The sequence below is a fragment of the Phalacrocorax carbo genome, chromosome 5 (assembly GCF_963921805.1).
Source record: "Phalacrocorax carbo chromosome 5, bPhaCar2.1, whole genome shotgun sequence".
Classification (NCBI taxonomy): domain Eukaryota; kingdom Metazoa; phylum Chordata; class Aves; order Suliformes; family Phalacrocoracidae; genus Phalacrocorax; species Phalacrocorax carbo.
The window spans coordinates 20,964,067-20,980,244 of record NC_087517.1 but is presented as its reverse complement, the minus strand read 5'-3'; the positions used below and the strand labels follow the sequence as shown (position 1 = coordinate 20,980,244).

The window sequence follows — 16,178 nt, the reverse complement described above, 5'->3', positions numbered from 1 at the left end:
ACAGCAAAGCACGCGTGTCCCAAAACATTCTGTATTTTCACCAGCCTGACATCTCAGTTACTGTCCGAGTACAGCAAATACAGTCAGAAGGGTTCTACATACAGCTGTTTCTACCAGGGGCTGGGCTTTAATTATTTGACTTTCTATCACATTGACTGACTTACACGATTTTACCCACCCTGCTTGGTGCCGTCAAATCGTTCTTCATACACAGAGGGGGCATTTTTATTTTGCAATAGGATGAACGCCGACAAAGACGGCCATGGAATTGCCCCACAGGATTCTGTGCACGCAGAGCTGAGCAGAAGCCGGCTTCCCCAGCGGCACAGGTTGCTGGGGAGGAGCCCAAGGCACGAGAAAAGCACCTTTCCCCTTCCCGCTCCCACCGGCGCTGTGGCCGACCGCGAGCCCTGGGCCCGGCGGGAAGCCAGCCTCCCCGCCAGCTGCTCGCTCGCTTGGCACAAAGGTAGTGGGTCTGTCCCCTAGCCTCGGCCATTCCTTATTTCTCCAAGGCACAACCATGACTTCCCGACCTCGCGGAGGGATGGGGCAGCCTAAGTAATGATTTGCCGGGCGCTCAGACCAGTGCCAGCCCGGCCCGCCGGCCGGCGGTGCGCGCTTGGGCCCTGTTGCCCACCGCTGCGCCGAGGGCCGGCGCTGCCGGGGCAGGCGGCTAGTCGCCCGGCCCGCGGAGCGTCAAGCTCCGCTCAGGACAAGGGGCCGAGGCACACATCGGGGCAGCGCCCGCGGTCTGCTGGCGGCCGCTCGGCGGGGCGGCCCCGCGCCGCGTCCTGAGGAGACGAACGGCGGCGCCCTCCCTCCTCAGCCGCCCCGACCCCACGCCCCGAGCGGCACCGCTGTTTCGGGTCCCGGCGCCGCGCACCTGCCGGGGCCCGCCTCGCCGCCAGGCAGCGGGGCGAAGGGCTCCCCCCCCAGGCCCGGCCCGGCGTGGAGGAGGCCGCCGGCAGGGTACGGCTCGGCCCCCGCCCGCCCCGCGCTGCCTCCCCGTCGCACGGTGGAGCCGGCGGCCGCCCGCCCCCACCGCCGCCCGCGCACGTGTGCCAGGGAAGGCGTTCGGTGCCGCTCGCCGCCCGGGCGGCGCTTCCCCCGCCTCCCCCCTCCTCCGCAGCGGGAGCGGAGAGCAGCCTCCGCCCGAGGCGCCCGGCATCGCCGGGGCCGCTCGCCGAGGCGCTCCGCGCGCGGGCGGCCGCCCAGCCAGGACGTCGCCGCCGCCGATGGCCGCCCCGCTGCCCGATGTGGAGCGCGGCGCGGGGCGGGCGGCGGAGCCCGCGGGAGGCGGCGGCCCCCGCGGCGCGGCGGGCTCCCTCTGCCCGCTTCCCCGGCAACCCGGGGGCGACCCGCCGCCCTCGCCCCCCGACAGGTAAGGCCGGAGCCCGGGCGGGCGCCGCCAGCCCTGCCCGCTCCCTCGAGGGCCCGCCTGCTGCCGTCTAGGGGCCGGCCGGCGCCCTGCGGGCGGGAGCGCGGGGCCTGGGCGGGAGCGCTCTGCCCCGCGGCGGCAGCTCGGGGAGGGGGCGAAGCGGCAGGAGGGGGCGGCCGGGCCCGCCGCCGGGCCCGAGGCCGGCCCGCACCGCCCGGGAACTCCGAAGTTGTTTCCCGGCCGCGCAGACACTTCACTCCGCTGCGGATGCCTCTCTTCCCCCCTCCCTTTTTCTTTAGAGGTTTCCCAGTGTGAGGTGGAAAAGAGCCGCCGTTGCCGAGCCTGCCTTGCCAAAGCGAACCGAGCCACTACTTTCTCGTTGCAGTGCCTCTCTGTTCGTGAGATAAACCGCTGCTTCACCGCTAGCGATGCCGCTGTAATTGCTGTCAGCGATGTGCGCCCTGCATTTGTTACCTCTCGGGCTGTTCTTAAAGGCATTGGTCTCTATTCTTAGTAAAGGAAGCGGTGAGCTAGGTTTTTCTTGAAGCGTCTGAACAGTTTTGGTAGACCGAAGTTTAGAAAATCTGAAAATACTGCATACAGGGTTTTTCTCTCCTTCTTAATGCTAAATATCACTTTAATGCTCGGTGAGGATTTCCATCAAGTAGAGCACCTTTATTCTTCATTGTTACCTTACTATGATGGTTTTTGCCACTTTGTACCAATTAGTATGTGAAATCTGGAACGGTAATAATGAAGGTAATAAAGTTAAATATTAAGCTTGGAGCCATCAGCTCACACGCGTAGAATAATCTAATGATATGTTGGTAGACCCTAATAGTTGGGGTGCTCTGGGTACTGCTCTCCAAATGAAATCAAGCAGACAAACAAAGTGCTGTTCAATATTTTATGTGAGAAATCCATGGGCTGCAATGTCCTCAGCAGTCTAAACAGCCACTTCATTAATGTGATACTTTAAACCAGTGTGTAACTGAGCTCTACTGAGCAAGCACGGTAGTGGTTATCTTCCCTATTACAAATGCTGCTCGGTGATATTTGCGACACAATCAGATTTAAGTAGCCAGAAACGACCGAGACATTTATTTTGTGATGGAGCTATGGAGATTCAAGTACAAAAGTAACTGATAACTGAAATGAGTGTATTGCTTTGCACTATTCAGCCTTGTCAGTCACTTTGACTCCTGATTCTGGGGAAAAAAGTTTCCATTTGTTTAAAATACAGTTGTGGTGTACTCAGGAAGTGTTACTGAGAAGTTACATGCATCCACTGTTGTAATATGTGTACATAGGGAATGGCATGAACACAGGGACAACAAAATATTTACTGATGTCTTTAGGAGCCAATATAAATATATCTGTGTTCTTACTCTGCAAAGACACATATTCAAACAACTTTATATTCAGAGCTGAATACTTGGATTGCTTTCAAGTAGTGTTAAGCACTGTATGTTAATAGATTCAGCCTATCGATTAAAAAAATAACTGCACAAAAAAAGCTAATTGCTGCAACCAGGAAGTATCATGGTCTTAGTGCAGAATTATTTCATGCATTGTGGTTGGATATTGCAATTGTACCAGCATTTGTTACAGTTATTGCTTGATATTATGTATTTTGTTGAAATAGGAGAAAAAAGAAAGATGACAATATTTTGGAGATCCCATCAATTCCAAATCCTTTTCCCGAGCTGTGTTGCTCTCCGTTTACATCAGTTTTGTCAGCCAGTCTGTTGCCCAAGGCAACTTCAAGAAAAAAGCAGGTAAGATTTATAAATTATTATTTGACAAATTCTAAATTGGTTTCTTGAAAGCTTGAGGAAAAGCCCAGTTACCTATTAAGTTATTTTTCTAATAAAGGTGTTCCATATTTCTGTAATTTGGTGAAATTTTCTCTGTAGGTCATCGATGATTGTAGAAAATGAGGTTTCAGAATCTGTGACTTAAGACGTGACTGTTCTTTCACAGAGTCTACATGTGACTGTGCAGATTTTTCGTGTGAAGCAAAACCAGGGGCAGGCAGGCAGTACTTTCTGTCCTTAAATGAGAAGTTAATTTATTTCTTTCTTACCTTCCTTCCCACCTCCAATTACTGTCATCAGTGCTGTAACACGGAGGGTTTTAACAGTCACTGAGCAGCTTCTTTTGTCTGGAGGTCTGATTTTGCTGGGATAATTGAATGAAACTGAAATTGACGGGGAAGGAGCAAATGCTGTGTTCATGGCTATATTTTATAGGATGTTTGTTTATCTGTGTGTGGTTGATGTTACTATCGTAGAATGTTTTGGGTTGGAAGGGACCTTTAGAGGTCATCTAGTCCAACCCCCCTGCAGTGAGCGGGGACATCTTCAACTAGAGCACGTTGCTCAGAGCCCCGTCCAACCTGGCCTTGAATGTTTCTAGGGATGGGGAATCTACCCCCTCTCTGGGCAACTATCTTCCCATAAATACCTTAAACTGTTAAGCCAAGGGAAATTCTGAGTGGGCAGACAGACCTGGCAGTGCTCTGTCTTAGTACTCTATTTGTCATCCTGAGCAGGAGTAGAGGTGAGGTTAGAGAGGAAGAGTCTCCAATTAATGGAGGTCACTGGTGTCTAAGATCTGTTTCACTCTTTGAAAGCTTACCTGTCTCATTTCTCTTTTCATTTCCTGACACTGGAGAGAGCTCTGACAAGGAACACCTGTGGGATTAAGGGTGCTACTTCCTTCACATTCTCTTTTCTGGTGGTCTGTGAGATCCCTGTCTTAATAGTTTTAGGGGTGTTATTGGAGGTGTTAGAACTTACACTGCTGCTGCTTATGCAGTTTTTAACTTTGCACTAAGAAATTGTCTGAAAGTTGAAGTTTCTTGTATTAATTTTCTGAAGCTGGCCAGCCATGGCTGTTTCTGTGCATCTGTCAGAGAACTTCAGTAACGAAGTCTTGGCTGGCACCTTAAGGAGGAATGTTCTTCCCCCTTCTCCAGTGAAAAACACGTATGTGCCTGGGAAACTGCACTGATTCTATCTTGCCGCATTTTGCATGTTCTCTAAAAATAGCTATGGTGTCTTTCTGGACTACTTTTACTGCTTTTAGTTCTTTCCTACAACAGCAATACTAATCTGAGGCATTCTGGTCAGTGTTGATCTAAGTGCTGCTAATGCAGTGGGGTAAAATTGTGCTAGCTTTGTGCTTGGGCAAGGTGGAAGCATTGACTGTTTCTGGAGAGGCAGGAAAAACTCTGAACTGATAACATTACCTTTCAGAAATAAGGACTAGAAGTCACGTTTAGAAAAATTAGTTTAAATTACTCATGTTGCTGACTTAAATTGCACTCATTGTGGTAATCTGTGCTTGCAACTGGAAAGTAGATTTCCCAAGCATGATTTAACACACAAAGGTCAACTATCTGCTTTTGTGGCCTGTCATGTTTAAAATTACCGACTAGCTTGATCAGTTAAGCCAGCTAAGTGTTAGCTTCAGTCTCTCAGAAGCTGAAGTTCATAGCTTCACTGATTTCACTTCTGTTTCTTCTTAAAGGCTCTTCTACCTTTTGTGACACTTTCTGCTCACCAGTCCTTACATTTCTCATGGTTTTCCATTTAAGAATTTAATGCTTTCTCTGGTAAAAGCAGGATCAACAAGAACTGGTTTACTGACAGAAGTGAGCTAAAATAATAATAGTGTGAATGGAGGGCCTGATCCATTTTCCAGTTACCAGAAAAATTGAGAGGAGTCTTACTGTTATTTTCTGGAGGCATTTTAACAAGACCAGGGTTTCTGTCAAAAAGCCTTTCACCTACGTATCTGTTTACAGCCACTACAGGAGAAATGGTATTGGGCTAAGCAGACCTTTTGTCAGACTCAGCATGACTTGTTATGTTCTTCATCTCAGGTTATTAAAGGTTAAGGCCAAATGGCAATGGTTGAGTAAAAGTTTTATCTTTGAAATTCAGGTTGAAGTCTTCTAATATGTTTATAAAATTACTTGGGTTTAAAAAGGAGAGAGAGGGAATGCTGAGCAGGTGTGCAAAGAGAGGTGAACTGGCTGTGACCTGGACTTCCCACAAAGGCTGTGCTTGGAAATGTCATGTTTCCACCCCATGTTCTTATTTTGCCAACTTTGTAGCAGCTCTGTCTGCAAAGACCTAATCCATATACAAAGATCTCATTGAATATAGCCTCCAAGGTCATGAATAGTACTATTACAGTTTGATAGTTTCCTAAGACTTAAGAGAAACCAGCTACACTTAAGCGCTTTTTTTTTTTAGTGTTGACAGCTGCCAGAATTTTTTCTGTTGTTTCTCTGATGATCTACATATGTTTTTAGTGATTCTTCTTTTAGATTGCTTGCTTTCTGATTCAGTTTCTTTTTCTGCTGTGTTTTTAATTTCAGGCATAAAAAAGAAAAATTACAGAGTGACTTTCTACTTATGTCTAGTAGATAACTATTATCAAAATAGGTGTTTCTAAAAGAAAAAGTTATGCCTCTTCTGTCTTGTTTTTCTCTCCAGAAAAGATTTTTCTACTTCCAGGGAAAAAAAGAAGTTGTCACAAATAATCTATTTTCTTATTCATAGCACCTGTGACATTTGAAATCTTTCCTCTTCTGAATAGATTATTAACATTATTTTGAATTCTTGTTTTTCTAAGCTGAAGTTCTTACTGTCTTCTGATGATCTTTTATCATAAGCTTTTCAAAACATTGAACATGGTACTTGAACAGCATGTCTGTTTGTGGGGTTGACTTAGTGGAAATAAGTTTATAAAAGCAAATTGGTAAAAGCCACATAGCTTAACAGTGTGTTGCGTCTGTGCTTGGGAAGTAGGACATCTGTGTGTCTGAACATTTTTTGGTCTGCCTCATCAGCACAGCTGTCCATCTCCTTCCCCCCCCTGCAGTTTGGAAGAGTTTTCTGTTATATCCTCACAGACTCAATCACGACACTTTAACAATAACTAGAACAAACTTTCTTTAAGAGGCAACCTTGACTATTTTTTTCTCATTTAATTTAGAAAATGAAGGGAAGGGGAATGATGGGCATCAAAATACGGAGTAAAAGTATAGAGTCGGTATAGTGACAACTTCTGTTATCCTAGAGGGAGGACTGGGAGCTGGGAGAATGGAAGGAACAGGCCTGCATTGAGCTCCTGAGAACATGCAGCCTTGTGCCTCAGATGACCTGTTGTCGGTGGAGCATTTCATGGAGGTCATCCTGTGCAGCTGATGTTACGGTATCACACCTGTGTTTGGGGAAGGTGGAACTCTGAGATGTTTCACAAGTGGGAATGGGATTATGTATTTAACATCCTCATCCTCAAGGGAATAACATGGAGGTGAAATCAACAGCTGAACGTATGGATGGCAAGATGACTTTGTGGATTGCATAATGCGTTCTGTAAGAAATCATCAAGTTTGGTATCCTTGGAAGAAATGTAGGAGGGATTTGGGTGCTTTTGGCATGAATAGCGTTATATATACGTTTGGATAAGCTGAATTGTATGCTTCAGGGTGGAAGGCTTTTACCTGAAAAGGCAAAGAAACCCAGCTTTCCCCTCATGTCCAACACAGCATGGTCATACAGGTTCATGGTGGGAAATGTTGCCTTCTTCTGAGGAATCGATCATTTGCTGTTATGAGGTGGAGAATGTGAACTTGTGTGGAAAATCAAATCGTGTCTCCGAGTCTGTGTCCTCTAAGAAGTGACAAGGAACTGAATATATAAAACATTTTGTACTTTTGTCTCTAATTATGATCAAAATGGATATTAGTAGGGAAAAATCTTAACTGTAAGAAAACATGTTCTGTTCTTTAGTATGCTCTTGGTTTTCTTTGGTCAAATGAACTGAAAAGAGGTTACTATAGTTTTGTAAAAGCTTAGTTTTCAAGTATTTCTGAAAACAAAACCTGAATCATTTGCACTGAAGTGACAGTTCTTGCCCTGCTCAAGGATAAGCCAAAAAGTGTTTCATCACAAAAGTAGTTCAAGGTAATTAGTGCCTTGTTTCTTTAAATTAAATTAGAAGTGCAAAAATAAAACTCAAGTAAATCTCAAGGTGAAGAACACTCAAACCTTTGGAATTTTATCTTGCCTCTTTTGTCTTTCTTGATGTTCTAAACAAATAGATATTTTTATAATTTAGAATCCAAATATTCTCCCACAATGTTCTTTCCAGGAAATCAATAGTATAGAGGCACCTCAAACACACATTTGATAGTAGCGGAACGTCACTTACCTTTTTGCATTAACAAAGATTTTAATGTAAAGCTCTTTGGCAAAGAAGAATTGAGAGGAAGTTTATGACAGAGCAGATGTTTCTTTAAATGTGTGCTATTCTAAGTTAATGAATAACATTGAGCATTGACTGTTGTGATTGGAGTACTGTTTATTTTTTTTACAGCTATAGGTAAGGGTCTTTTAGTGTACCCACTTGAAACCTCTCTCTTCAAAATTTTGCGTGTAATTCTGTTAGCAGGCATAAATGGCTGAGTATCTGGTACTTTGACTTTTTCATGATGGATTTTTTTGCTGAAATACCTGTTTTCTCTTGACTTTTAAACACTGCAAAAATGAAAGGTTATTTTACTGAAATGTGATAATTCATCAATTTGCAAGCAGTTTCCAAGGGTTGAAATATCTTTTCCAACCAAAAGATAAATTAGTTAAATTTACTCTTTAATTCCGGTCTGTCTTTTCTTGCCAAATTTCTTTCCAGGTTGGAGAGCATTGCACGTAACCTCCTTTACCAGCTCTCAATCTTTTTTCCTTCCAGCTCCTAAACATATACTTGTTTGTCCCATGTCTTCCCCTTAAATTACACAAAAAAAGACTGAGAGTTTGAAAGGCAGAAGGGAAAGGAAAGTCTTTCCAACCGCTTTACAGATTAACAGAAAAAACATCCTATAAGAACCAATGTAGAGAGCTGAAGGTTTTTACATGAAGCCTCTAATATAAGACTTGATTCAGTGGGACTCCTTTTTGTGGTGTCCTATCTGGTGGTGTTCTGCTGCAGCTTCTGTGACCTGTTCTTCATTTAAGTGGCTGTACCCTCTCACCAAGGAAAGATTTTTGCTATTCCATTAGATTAAAATTATTTAGAGCCCTATTAAAACTTGCTGGTTTAATCCATGTAGCTTTGTGCTTTGGCCAGTCACCCTAACACTGTGGCAGAAAGTCACAGGTCTGTATAGGTAAAAATCAGGAGGCGGATTTGAACAATTTCTCATTTTGGCAATAAGGGATATCGCCTGGTTTATATTGAGGTGGCCTAGCACAAGCAGTCTGATACATAAACCTGGGGAGAGTTCAGAATAATCACCTGTTTGTGTCTTTTCTTTTTCTTTTTTATTTTACTTTATAATCTTTACAATGGTTTATTCATCAGTGTATCTTCAATATAGAAAAAAGAAATTGCTTTCTGTCAGCCCTCAATGTTATTATAAATTAACCTTGTACTTTGTTGCTGTCCACAAACAATCCAAGCAAAGACTCTGAACATTCTAACTTCACAAAAATAGCATGCATTTTGTTCTTCCTTTATAATGTGCAGAAGACAAGGTCACTCTAACTTTTCTAGTTACTAAGATATTGGCCCTGCAAGCTCGTTGTTTAATTCACTTACATCGGGCAAATGTTCGGCTTGAATTTTTACTGTTTGTAGTTGTATAAAATATTCATCAGTACTGTCAAAGATGCTGGTAGACATTTTGCCAATATTTGTCAAATTGGAATGATTTTCATTATACTTTTGATTGTTTTGATTTAACCATCAGCCTGAAAGTCAAAACTGATGTTTCTTATCTTTTCTGTTAGGACTGTTTTCTCAATTTAAGGAACTGCCACTTCTGTGCCGTTTGCAAAGTTATATTTGGAACAAGAAACCTCCGGTACATTGCAGTAGATCTAATTCTTTGTGTAGAAAACCTTCTCTGTAAATTAGGAAACGTTCGTTCTCCAAAAAGCAGTTCTTGAATATTCATCTCTTGAATTTTGAGTTGACTACCTGGTATTTTGATCCCATGACACCTCTATAGTGCTATGTAATTACGAGGTGGCTAGAGCAGACAGTTATAAAGACAGTCTCAATTTCTTTGAATATCCAAGAGACTTGACAGTTAAAGCCAGCTGAAACTGCAGGGAACTTCTGCTCTGATGTTGCCAAATCATTTTTGATAACTCAGTTTTGATGAGTTTGGCTTTAAAAGGTTAAATTCTGATGAATGGAGCTTGAATCCTCAAAGTTTTCAGAAGGGAATGAATTGTGATAGACACGAACACTGTCCTTATTCATAATTGTTCCCAGGGAGGGGTGTATTTGTTTAGGGTTAGACCGGAGAACTGAGTTTAGGCCATTTTGTAGCAGCTCCATACCTGATAGATGGATCCATGATTAAATATTTTATTGACAGATCTTTTTCCAGGTGGCTTCTCATTGGTGGCATTGTCAGTAAGTGATACAGTGATAAGTGGGGCATGCAAGACATACATCAGTATTATAACAACAGACAGCGGTCCATAAAGGGAAGATGTCAATAGTATTCTGAACTGTCTTTCGATCAAAACAGATAAACGTTCCCATCTGACTTCCAGGAACACACAGTCTAGCTTAATCAGAATAGTGTTTAGTAACATTCATAATTTGTATCATTTATACTAGATTAATGTAATGATTCATATGGGGGGAATTATGTGGATTGCTGTTTAAAGGCATTATTAAATTAGAAGACCCGAATTCTGTTGTTTTTGAAGCAGTACTCCTCCCAAAGCATTAACAGCTTTTCTATTCCCCAAAGGACAGTTTTTTACTGTCTTAAAAGAGTTAAATGATAGTGGTTTTAAGCATGTACATTTAGAATTAAAGTTCATGTCTGCATGTGTGTGAGAGCTCCATAGATCATTTTCTCTTTTTGTTGTCAGAGCAGTTTTCATTTTAAACCAGGTAAAAATGAGACCGAGCCTTACATATTTTTGTATTTCTTGTGGGTTTTCTCCATTTGGTTTTTCCTCAACTTTCTTTTCTGGTCTTATAAAACCTCAGTGGTCCTGTTCTGGTCTACTTTTGTCATGTCATTGACCAGTATTGTAAACGCCTGCTTTATTTAATGCTCTGCTGTGTTTTGTAATGTAAACAATTTAATAGTTGTGCAGTATTCAATGAGATGACAGTAGTCAATGATGAATGACAAATAATTGCCTGCACTGCTATGGGTTTTGTCAAGCTGGCAACTTAGACATTTCTTATTGAGGGTTTACAACTTTGACCTCCTTTGAATTAAAAGTTGTGCAGCAGATGGAGAAAATACCAAGGTAGTTTACCATACATTTTACAGTACTTAAACTAACATAAGATGATCAGAAATTTTATTATTTTATCATAGTAAAACTTTGTTATCTTAGTGTTGGGACATTAACTAAAGAATGGAGCTCAAACTCGGATCAATTTCTGTTAGGAGTTATGGTGCAGTTCTTAGCATATCCTTGGCTTCTTGCATTTCTGATGTTCTGAGACTTATTATCTATTCATATAGAATCATAGAATCATTAAGGTTGGAAAAGACCTCTAGGATCATCAAGTCCAACCGTCAACCCAACACTACCACGTCTCCTAAACCATGCCCAGAAGTGCCACGTTTACACATCTTTTAAATACCTGCAGGGATGGCGACTGTACCACCTCTCTGGGCAGCCTGTTCCAATGCCTGACCACTCTTTCAGTGAAGAAATTTTTTCTAATATCCAATCTAAACCTCCCCTGCTGCAGCTTGAAGCTGTTTCCTCTCGTTCTATTGCTAGGGTCCTGGGAGAACTTGAGAACTGTAGAAACAAGAAGAGGAATATAGCTGTCATACTTCTGTGTGTAAATGTTGCCACAATAAAAATAGTTTAGATTTTACATAAACAAAACATATTTCCACATAAACATCAACATTAAACTTGGTTAGTTTTCACCAGGTGGAATTAAGTTGATCATACATATAGAATAGTCTTAAATGTTTATGACTGGTAAAACAATTTTATATTCATGATAAATCTTCTTGTAAGTCATTTATAGTACATAGCTGAGGACTGACTTTTCTTTCACATGATAATTCCAGAGCCACTAATACAGGATTAGGTTGTTGGGATTTTTTCCCAATTTTTGCTTCATGATCTTTTTAACTTTTTGCATTAGTAATCTTTATGTTGTGCTAGCTTATTTAAGAGATCTAGCTGGAACTGTAATGGAAATTGGACCAAGCGGATATGGGACTATTAGGATAGAAAAAGGACTCATTTTTTAAGTTGCCTCTTACATCTTTTCCATGCTTTACTTGCCTTTGCTTTCAGGACCAAGTTTGCTTTGTGTAAGACAGAGTATAGAAATGGACAATAAACCTGAGCTGTCTCACCCTTCTCACCACCCTTTTCATACAGTATAGTAGTGGACAACTGATATCCGTGTCTTGACATCTGCAGATTACTTAAATGAGTGTCTTTAGGATAAAAGTAGTCTTCTGCTTGGTACTTGCATAGCAGGAAACATGCTGGCATGGCTGCGGAAGCGCATCAGAATCCTGTCACTGACAATTGGTGTTGATCTCTTTTGGTAGGGGGAGGTGAAGGGGTGGGAGGTGTGTGCAGAGGCAAGAACTGATAGAGCTGCCAGTTCAGGATTTCAGGGCTCAGGGATTCCAAACCTTTCTAGCATCTGATTATTTCTATTAACAAGATGGGATATATCTTTAGCAAGTGATGAGATTCTGCAGTGATAAGTGGGAGATGACAGTTGACCACTGGGCATATTCTTGTTTGTCTTCAACATGTTTAAAGCTGTTACTTTGGTGGAAATTCACACCTTTGTGACTGCCTTTAATTTGGGAATGTAGATAAAGGGAAATCTTCAAGACAGCATACTTAAGTGTGTGTCTCATGTTAAGAGTCCTGATGGGAGTCACCTCAAACGGGAAGATTGAACAAAAAATGCTAATCAGGCCAAAGAAAATTTTCGAAGAAGGGCAGTAGTGGGAGGAGGAATTAAGAGGGAGAAGAAATTAGACCTCTCTGCTCTAGTAACAGCGTGAACTTTCTTTTCTCCTGTTTCAGTCACAGAACATTCATTTGCAGCTAATCAGCTCATATCCTAGCCCAGTAGTGTACATTATATTTAATACTTAAGTCTCGAGAGACAAATATATATCAGTTATCTTAGAGATGTGCTTGTGCTTCTAATTAGGATACTGATGGATTGTTCCTGCCTATTTCTGGTACATATGCATATGCTGCATGCTGGTATGTCTGTCTGTTTGCTTCTTAACTTGGTATTGTATCAGCAGGAAAACAAGATACAGTAGATTGCCTTGTGATCAGAATTGGATTTTTCAATGAGTGCATTCTAGGCTATAAATAGCCTGTTTATATTAGTATTGTTTTGATAACTCCTGTTACTGATTACATTAAGACCTGGAGTTTATGAACAGCTGCAAGCACTTCATAATGGCACAGAAATGGCATCAACTGTTGAGAAACAGGCTGGGAGTTTGCAAGAATTTCTTCTCATAATCACTAGAATTTACTGCTATGTAGGGGGAGGTAAGCCCATGCAATGTGAAGGTTTTCTTATAACTCAATTGACAGAACTTTGGTATCAGTATGCTTTTCAGTCAGGCTTGAATCAGGCAATCAGTAGCAATTGCAAAAATAGGTGGCTGAAAAGCTTTGCTAGGAGCATGTGTAACAAGGCTTTAAGATCCCACAAGTTTGTGAGGAGAATTGACAAGGATGGAAAACTGCATTATGCTTTTTGATACTGTGAGATTTAGAGCTGTGTTCAGCTTTTAACCATTGTTCTTACAATATGAACCCCTCCATAATCATTCAAAGTGAGACAATCTGGTAAGAAAAGATTTTATTTTTTTTTTTTTTTTTACAGGCTGGTGTGATTTTCATTATTAGGCTTTTCTCTAACATCAGTCTCTCTCTGATCAGTGCATTGTAGCATTAGGATACAGGAGTAGTCTCTTCCATTTTGGTAAGCAGACAGGATCTGCCTAGTTTCTGTCTAGTACTCATTATGGCTAAAGGGAAAGTGTCCATATCCTGATTTTCATACTTTAACTTAGTTCCCATATCTGAAATTTTTCTTGTTGCACTTAATATTTATATCTGATTGTTCTCAATAAGTTATATTTTAAAGTTATTTTCTTCTTTGATATTTTCTCCAAGTATTGGGGGATGTGGGGGTGTGTGTGTGCAACTTGTTCAGGAGGTAACAGCTGTCTAATTTCAGATTGTCCTGAAAAGCTGTTTTACTTCTGCTGTAGCGTTGTATTAAGATTTGTGCTAAGATGTTAATTTTCTAGGGTTGATATGAATTGCTCAATTGGGATAGGCCTGGGAGAGAGCAAGGTCATTTAGACTTCTCAAAGAAGGAAAAAGAAGTGATTTAGAGAGTTGAAGATTGAGGGTCCTGCTTGTGATGCTGAAGATGAAGGTTTAAATAATTTCCTCAATTTGAAGTGATCTGGATAGCAAGTCACTGCTCTAAATTGAGCAAAGCTGGTTCTTCCAGCTGGTTGGTTCTTATAACCAATAATTCTGAAAAAAAAAAAAAAAAAAGACATATTTCACAGATAAATGTTTTCATTGGTGGTATTCTGATAGGCTCTAGTCCAAGATTAGTCACTTCTGTAATAGTAAATTATTTTAAGTTTATTGAATACAATAAACTTTGGAACATGGAGCTTTCAAAGGAAGTTTGCATGTTATATCCTCTGGGCAACTCACTGGGTAGTGAGATTCATTTTTACCCATGCCCACATAGCTACTCATTAGTATGATCTTAGGATAATATCCTCCTCATTCATGGAAATGAGGGGCAACCATGAAAAGGATATGCGGTGGGGTTTGGTGGTGTTTTTTTTTTTTTTTCCTTAACATAAGATCAAAGTGAGCTGAAAGAATTTTGCAAAAAGGTTCCTCTTCAGTTACTTCTTAGAAAGTTTTGTACTTTGTCCTTTGTACTTTTGACCATGAGACAAGGACCTTATTAAATAAAATTGAGGGTTAAGCATTAATAAATTTTTGAAGTAAGTTAAGTATCCGGTAGGAGTTTTGTAGCTTTGTTCTTTTTTAGGAAGCATTGGGCAAACAGGTAGAAGACTCATAGGTATGAAAGATAATGTCAGTCTTGTAATGCTCCTGTTAACACTTTGGCCATAGCTGGCAAAAACTTACACATTCCAATTTTCTATGAAGTCTATTCTTTACGTAACTGCTGTGTCAACCAAGCCATATAGAAGACATAAGGTATTCTAAAGTAAGAAGTCTTTGGAACAGCTGCATGATGAACTATCATGGTTGAGTGTTATTTTTCTTCTGGGATAGAGACTTCCCAAATCCTGAATGAGTTTATGAAACAGGAACTACTCGGCTTTTCAGGCCCAAAGGAGAGGTATTTGTAGGATAACTGCGAATAAGCAGTATGTAAGTTAGTGGAGAGGAAAGGACTGAGCAGGTCTAGGCCTTTCCTGTAGAGGAATTGTGGAGAAGTGATGAAAAAATACTCCCAATCTGTGTATTCAGGGCTTATAAATTGGTACAAACCTTAATCTCTTTTAATCTCTTCTAAACAATCCCAGCATTACAGTTTTGAAGTAGGGATTATACTCACCTAAATACAGAAATCATGACCTGGGAAATTATTCATATAAACTCCCCTAAATAAGATCTTAACAGAATATATACTGGTGTGACTCCGAGATAAAACATGTTACTGATTCTGTCCAAGCAGCCTCAATGTACAGTGAGGAAAATACATGGTTTGTGGAGCTTTCATACTTGCTTGACTGACTGCTGTTGGTTGATTTCTGCGTAACAGAAATACTAACATGAGAAAGGTTTCTCTTTCTCAAATGCAACTAGCTCCTTCAGAAGACAAACGTATGGAGAGAGCAAAACCGAAGCCAGTGATTCAGCCGTGGCACCAAGAAACCGCGTATGTGTCTTTGTCCACTCACTCTCTTCCTACAACCTGTGTTTCTCTTTGCTTTGGTTCTTTGTGTATTATTAAACACATTTTCCTGTGGAAGACTAACACTTGATAACAAATTGTTTTCTAATACAACCAGCCTGTAATCTTGACTGTCAGAAAGTACAGTTGCTGAGTATTTTTATCCAAGAATCTTAAATATGTTTAAGGGTCAGTTTGACCCAGCTATATCATAGCTATACCAGGGGGAAGAAGGAAGCTGACACATGGGTAAGTAATTCAAGGATAGCATTAAGAAGAAGGAGTTCAGTGTTCGCATGGTACGTGTTTCTTGGCCAGCAAAAGGACAGCGATCTGCTGAGAACTATGAAGTGACATATTTGAAGATGGCTTTTTAGTGCAGGGTTTGCTGTCTAGGGTTATCTTGCTTTGCCCTTAAACTGCACCAGCATGATGTGTTGTTTGTAATGCCTGGCTCATTCGTGGAAAGGCTGGAAGAGAAAGAGCTGAAACCGTGGATTGTGCTGGTTCTTTCTTGTGGTGCATTAATCTCTTAAAACAGAAGCATTTAGTAGGTGTATAACTGAATGAAGAGACAGAAGAAGAGAGATGATGATGGCTCAAACTTCATTGTAAAGTTCCTAGGTATGTTAAAACATATATGTGGCTTTACAGGTAATATAGGCTGTGCTAGCGCAACTGTTTCTGCATAGGAATTAATAATTATCAACCCTCTAAGAGGGTGTATGTTCTGTTTGAGTAATAAGACCTGTTACATTCCTTTGTATAAGGGACTATAGGAGTAGAAAGACAACTCCTCAGTCACTTTGAAACCTTT

At 41.4% G+C, this 16,178-nt stretch overlaps 1 protein-coding gene across 1 annotated transcript in view; it reads left to right on the top strand.

Annotated features, from left to right (window-relative positions):
- The first annotated feature begins 1,091 nt into the window (after positions 1 to 1,091).
- The window catches only part of GRB14 (growth factor receptor bound protein 14), a 74,343-nt gene continuing 59,256 nt past the window's right edge, over positions 1,092 to 16,178 (top strand). Inside the window, exons 1-2 of the mRNA XM_064451482.1 lie at positions 1,092 to 1,381; positions 3,024 to 3,156. Of these exons, the coding sequence (XP_064307552.1) occupies positions 1,236 to 1,381; positions 3,024 to 3,156 (279 nt within the window). The 5' untranslated portion in view covers positions 1,092 to 1,235. The remainder of the gene's footprint in view (positions 1,382 to 3,023; positions 3,157 to 16,178) is intronic.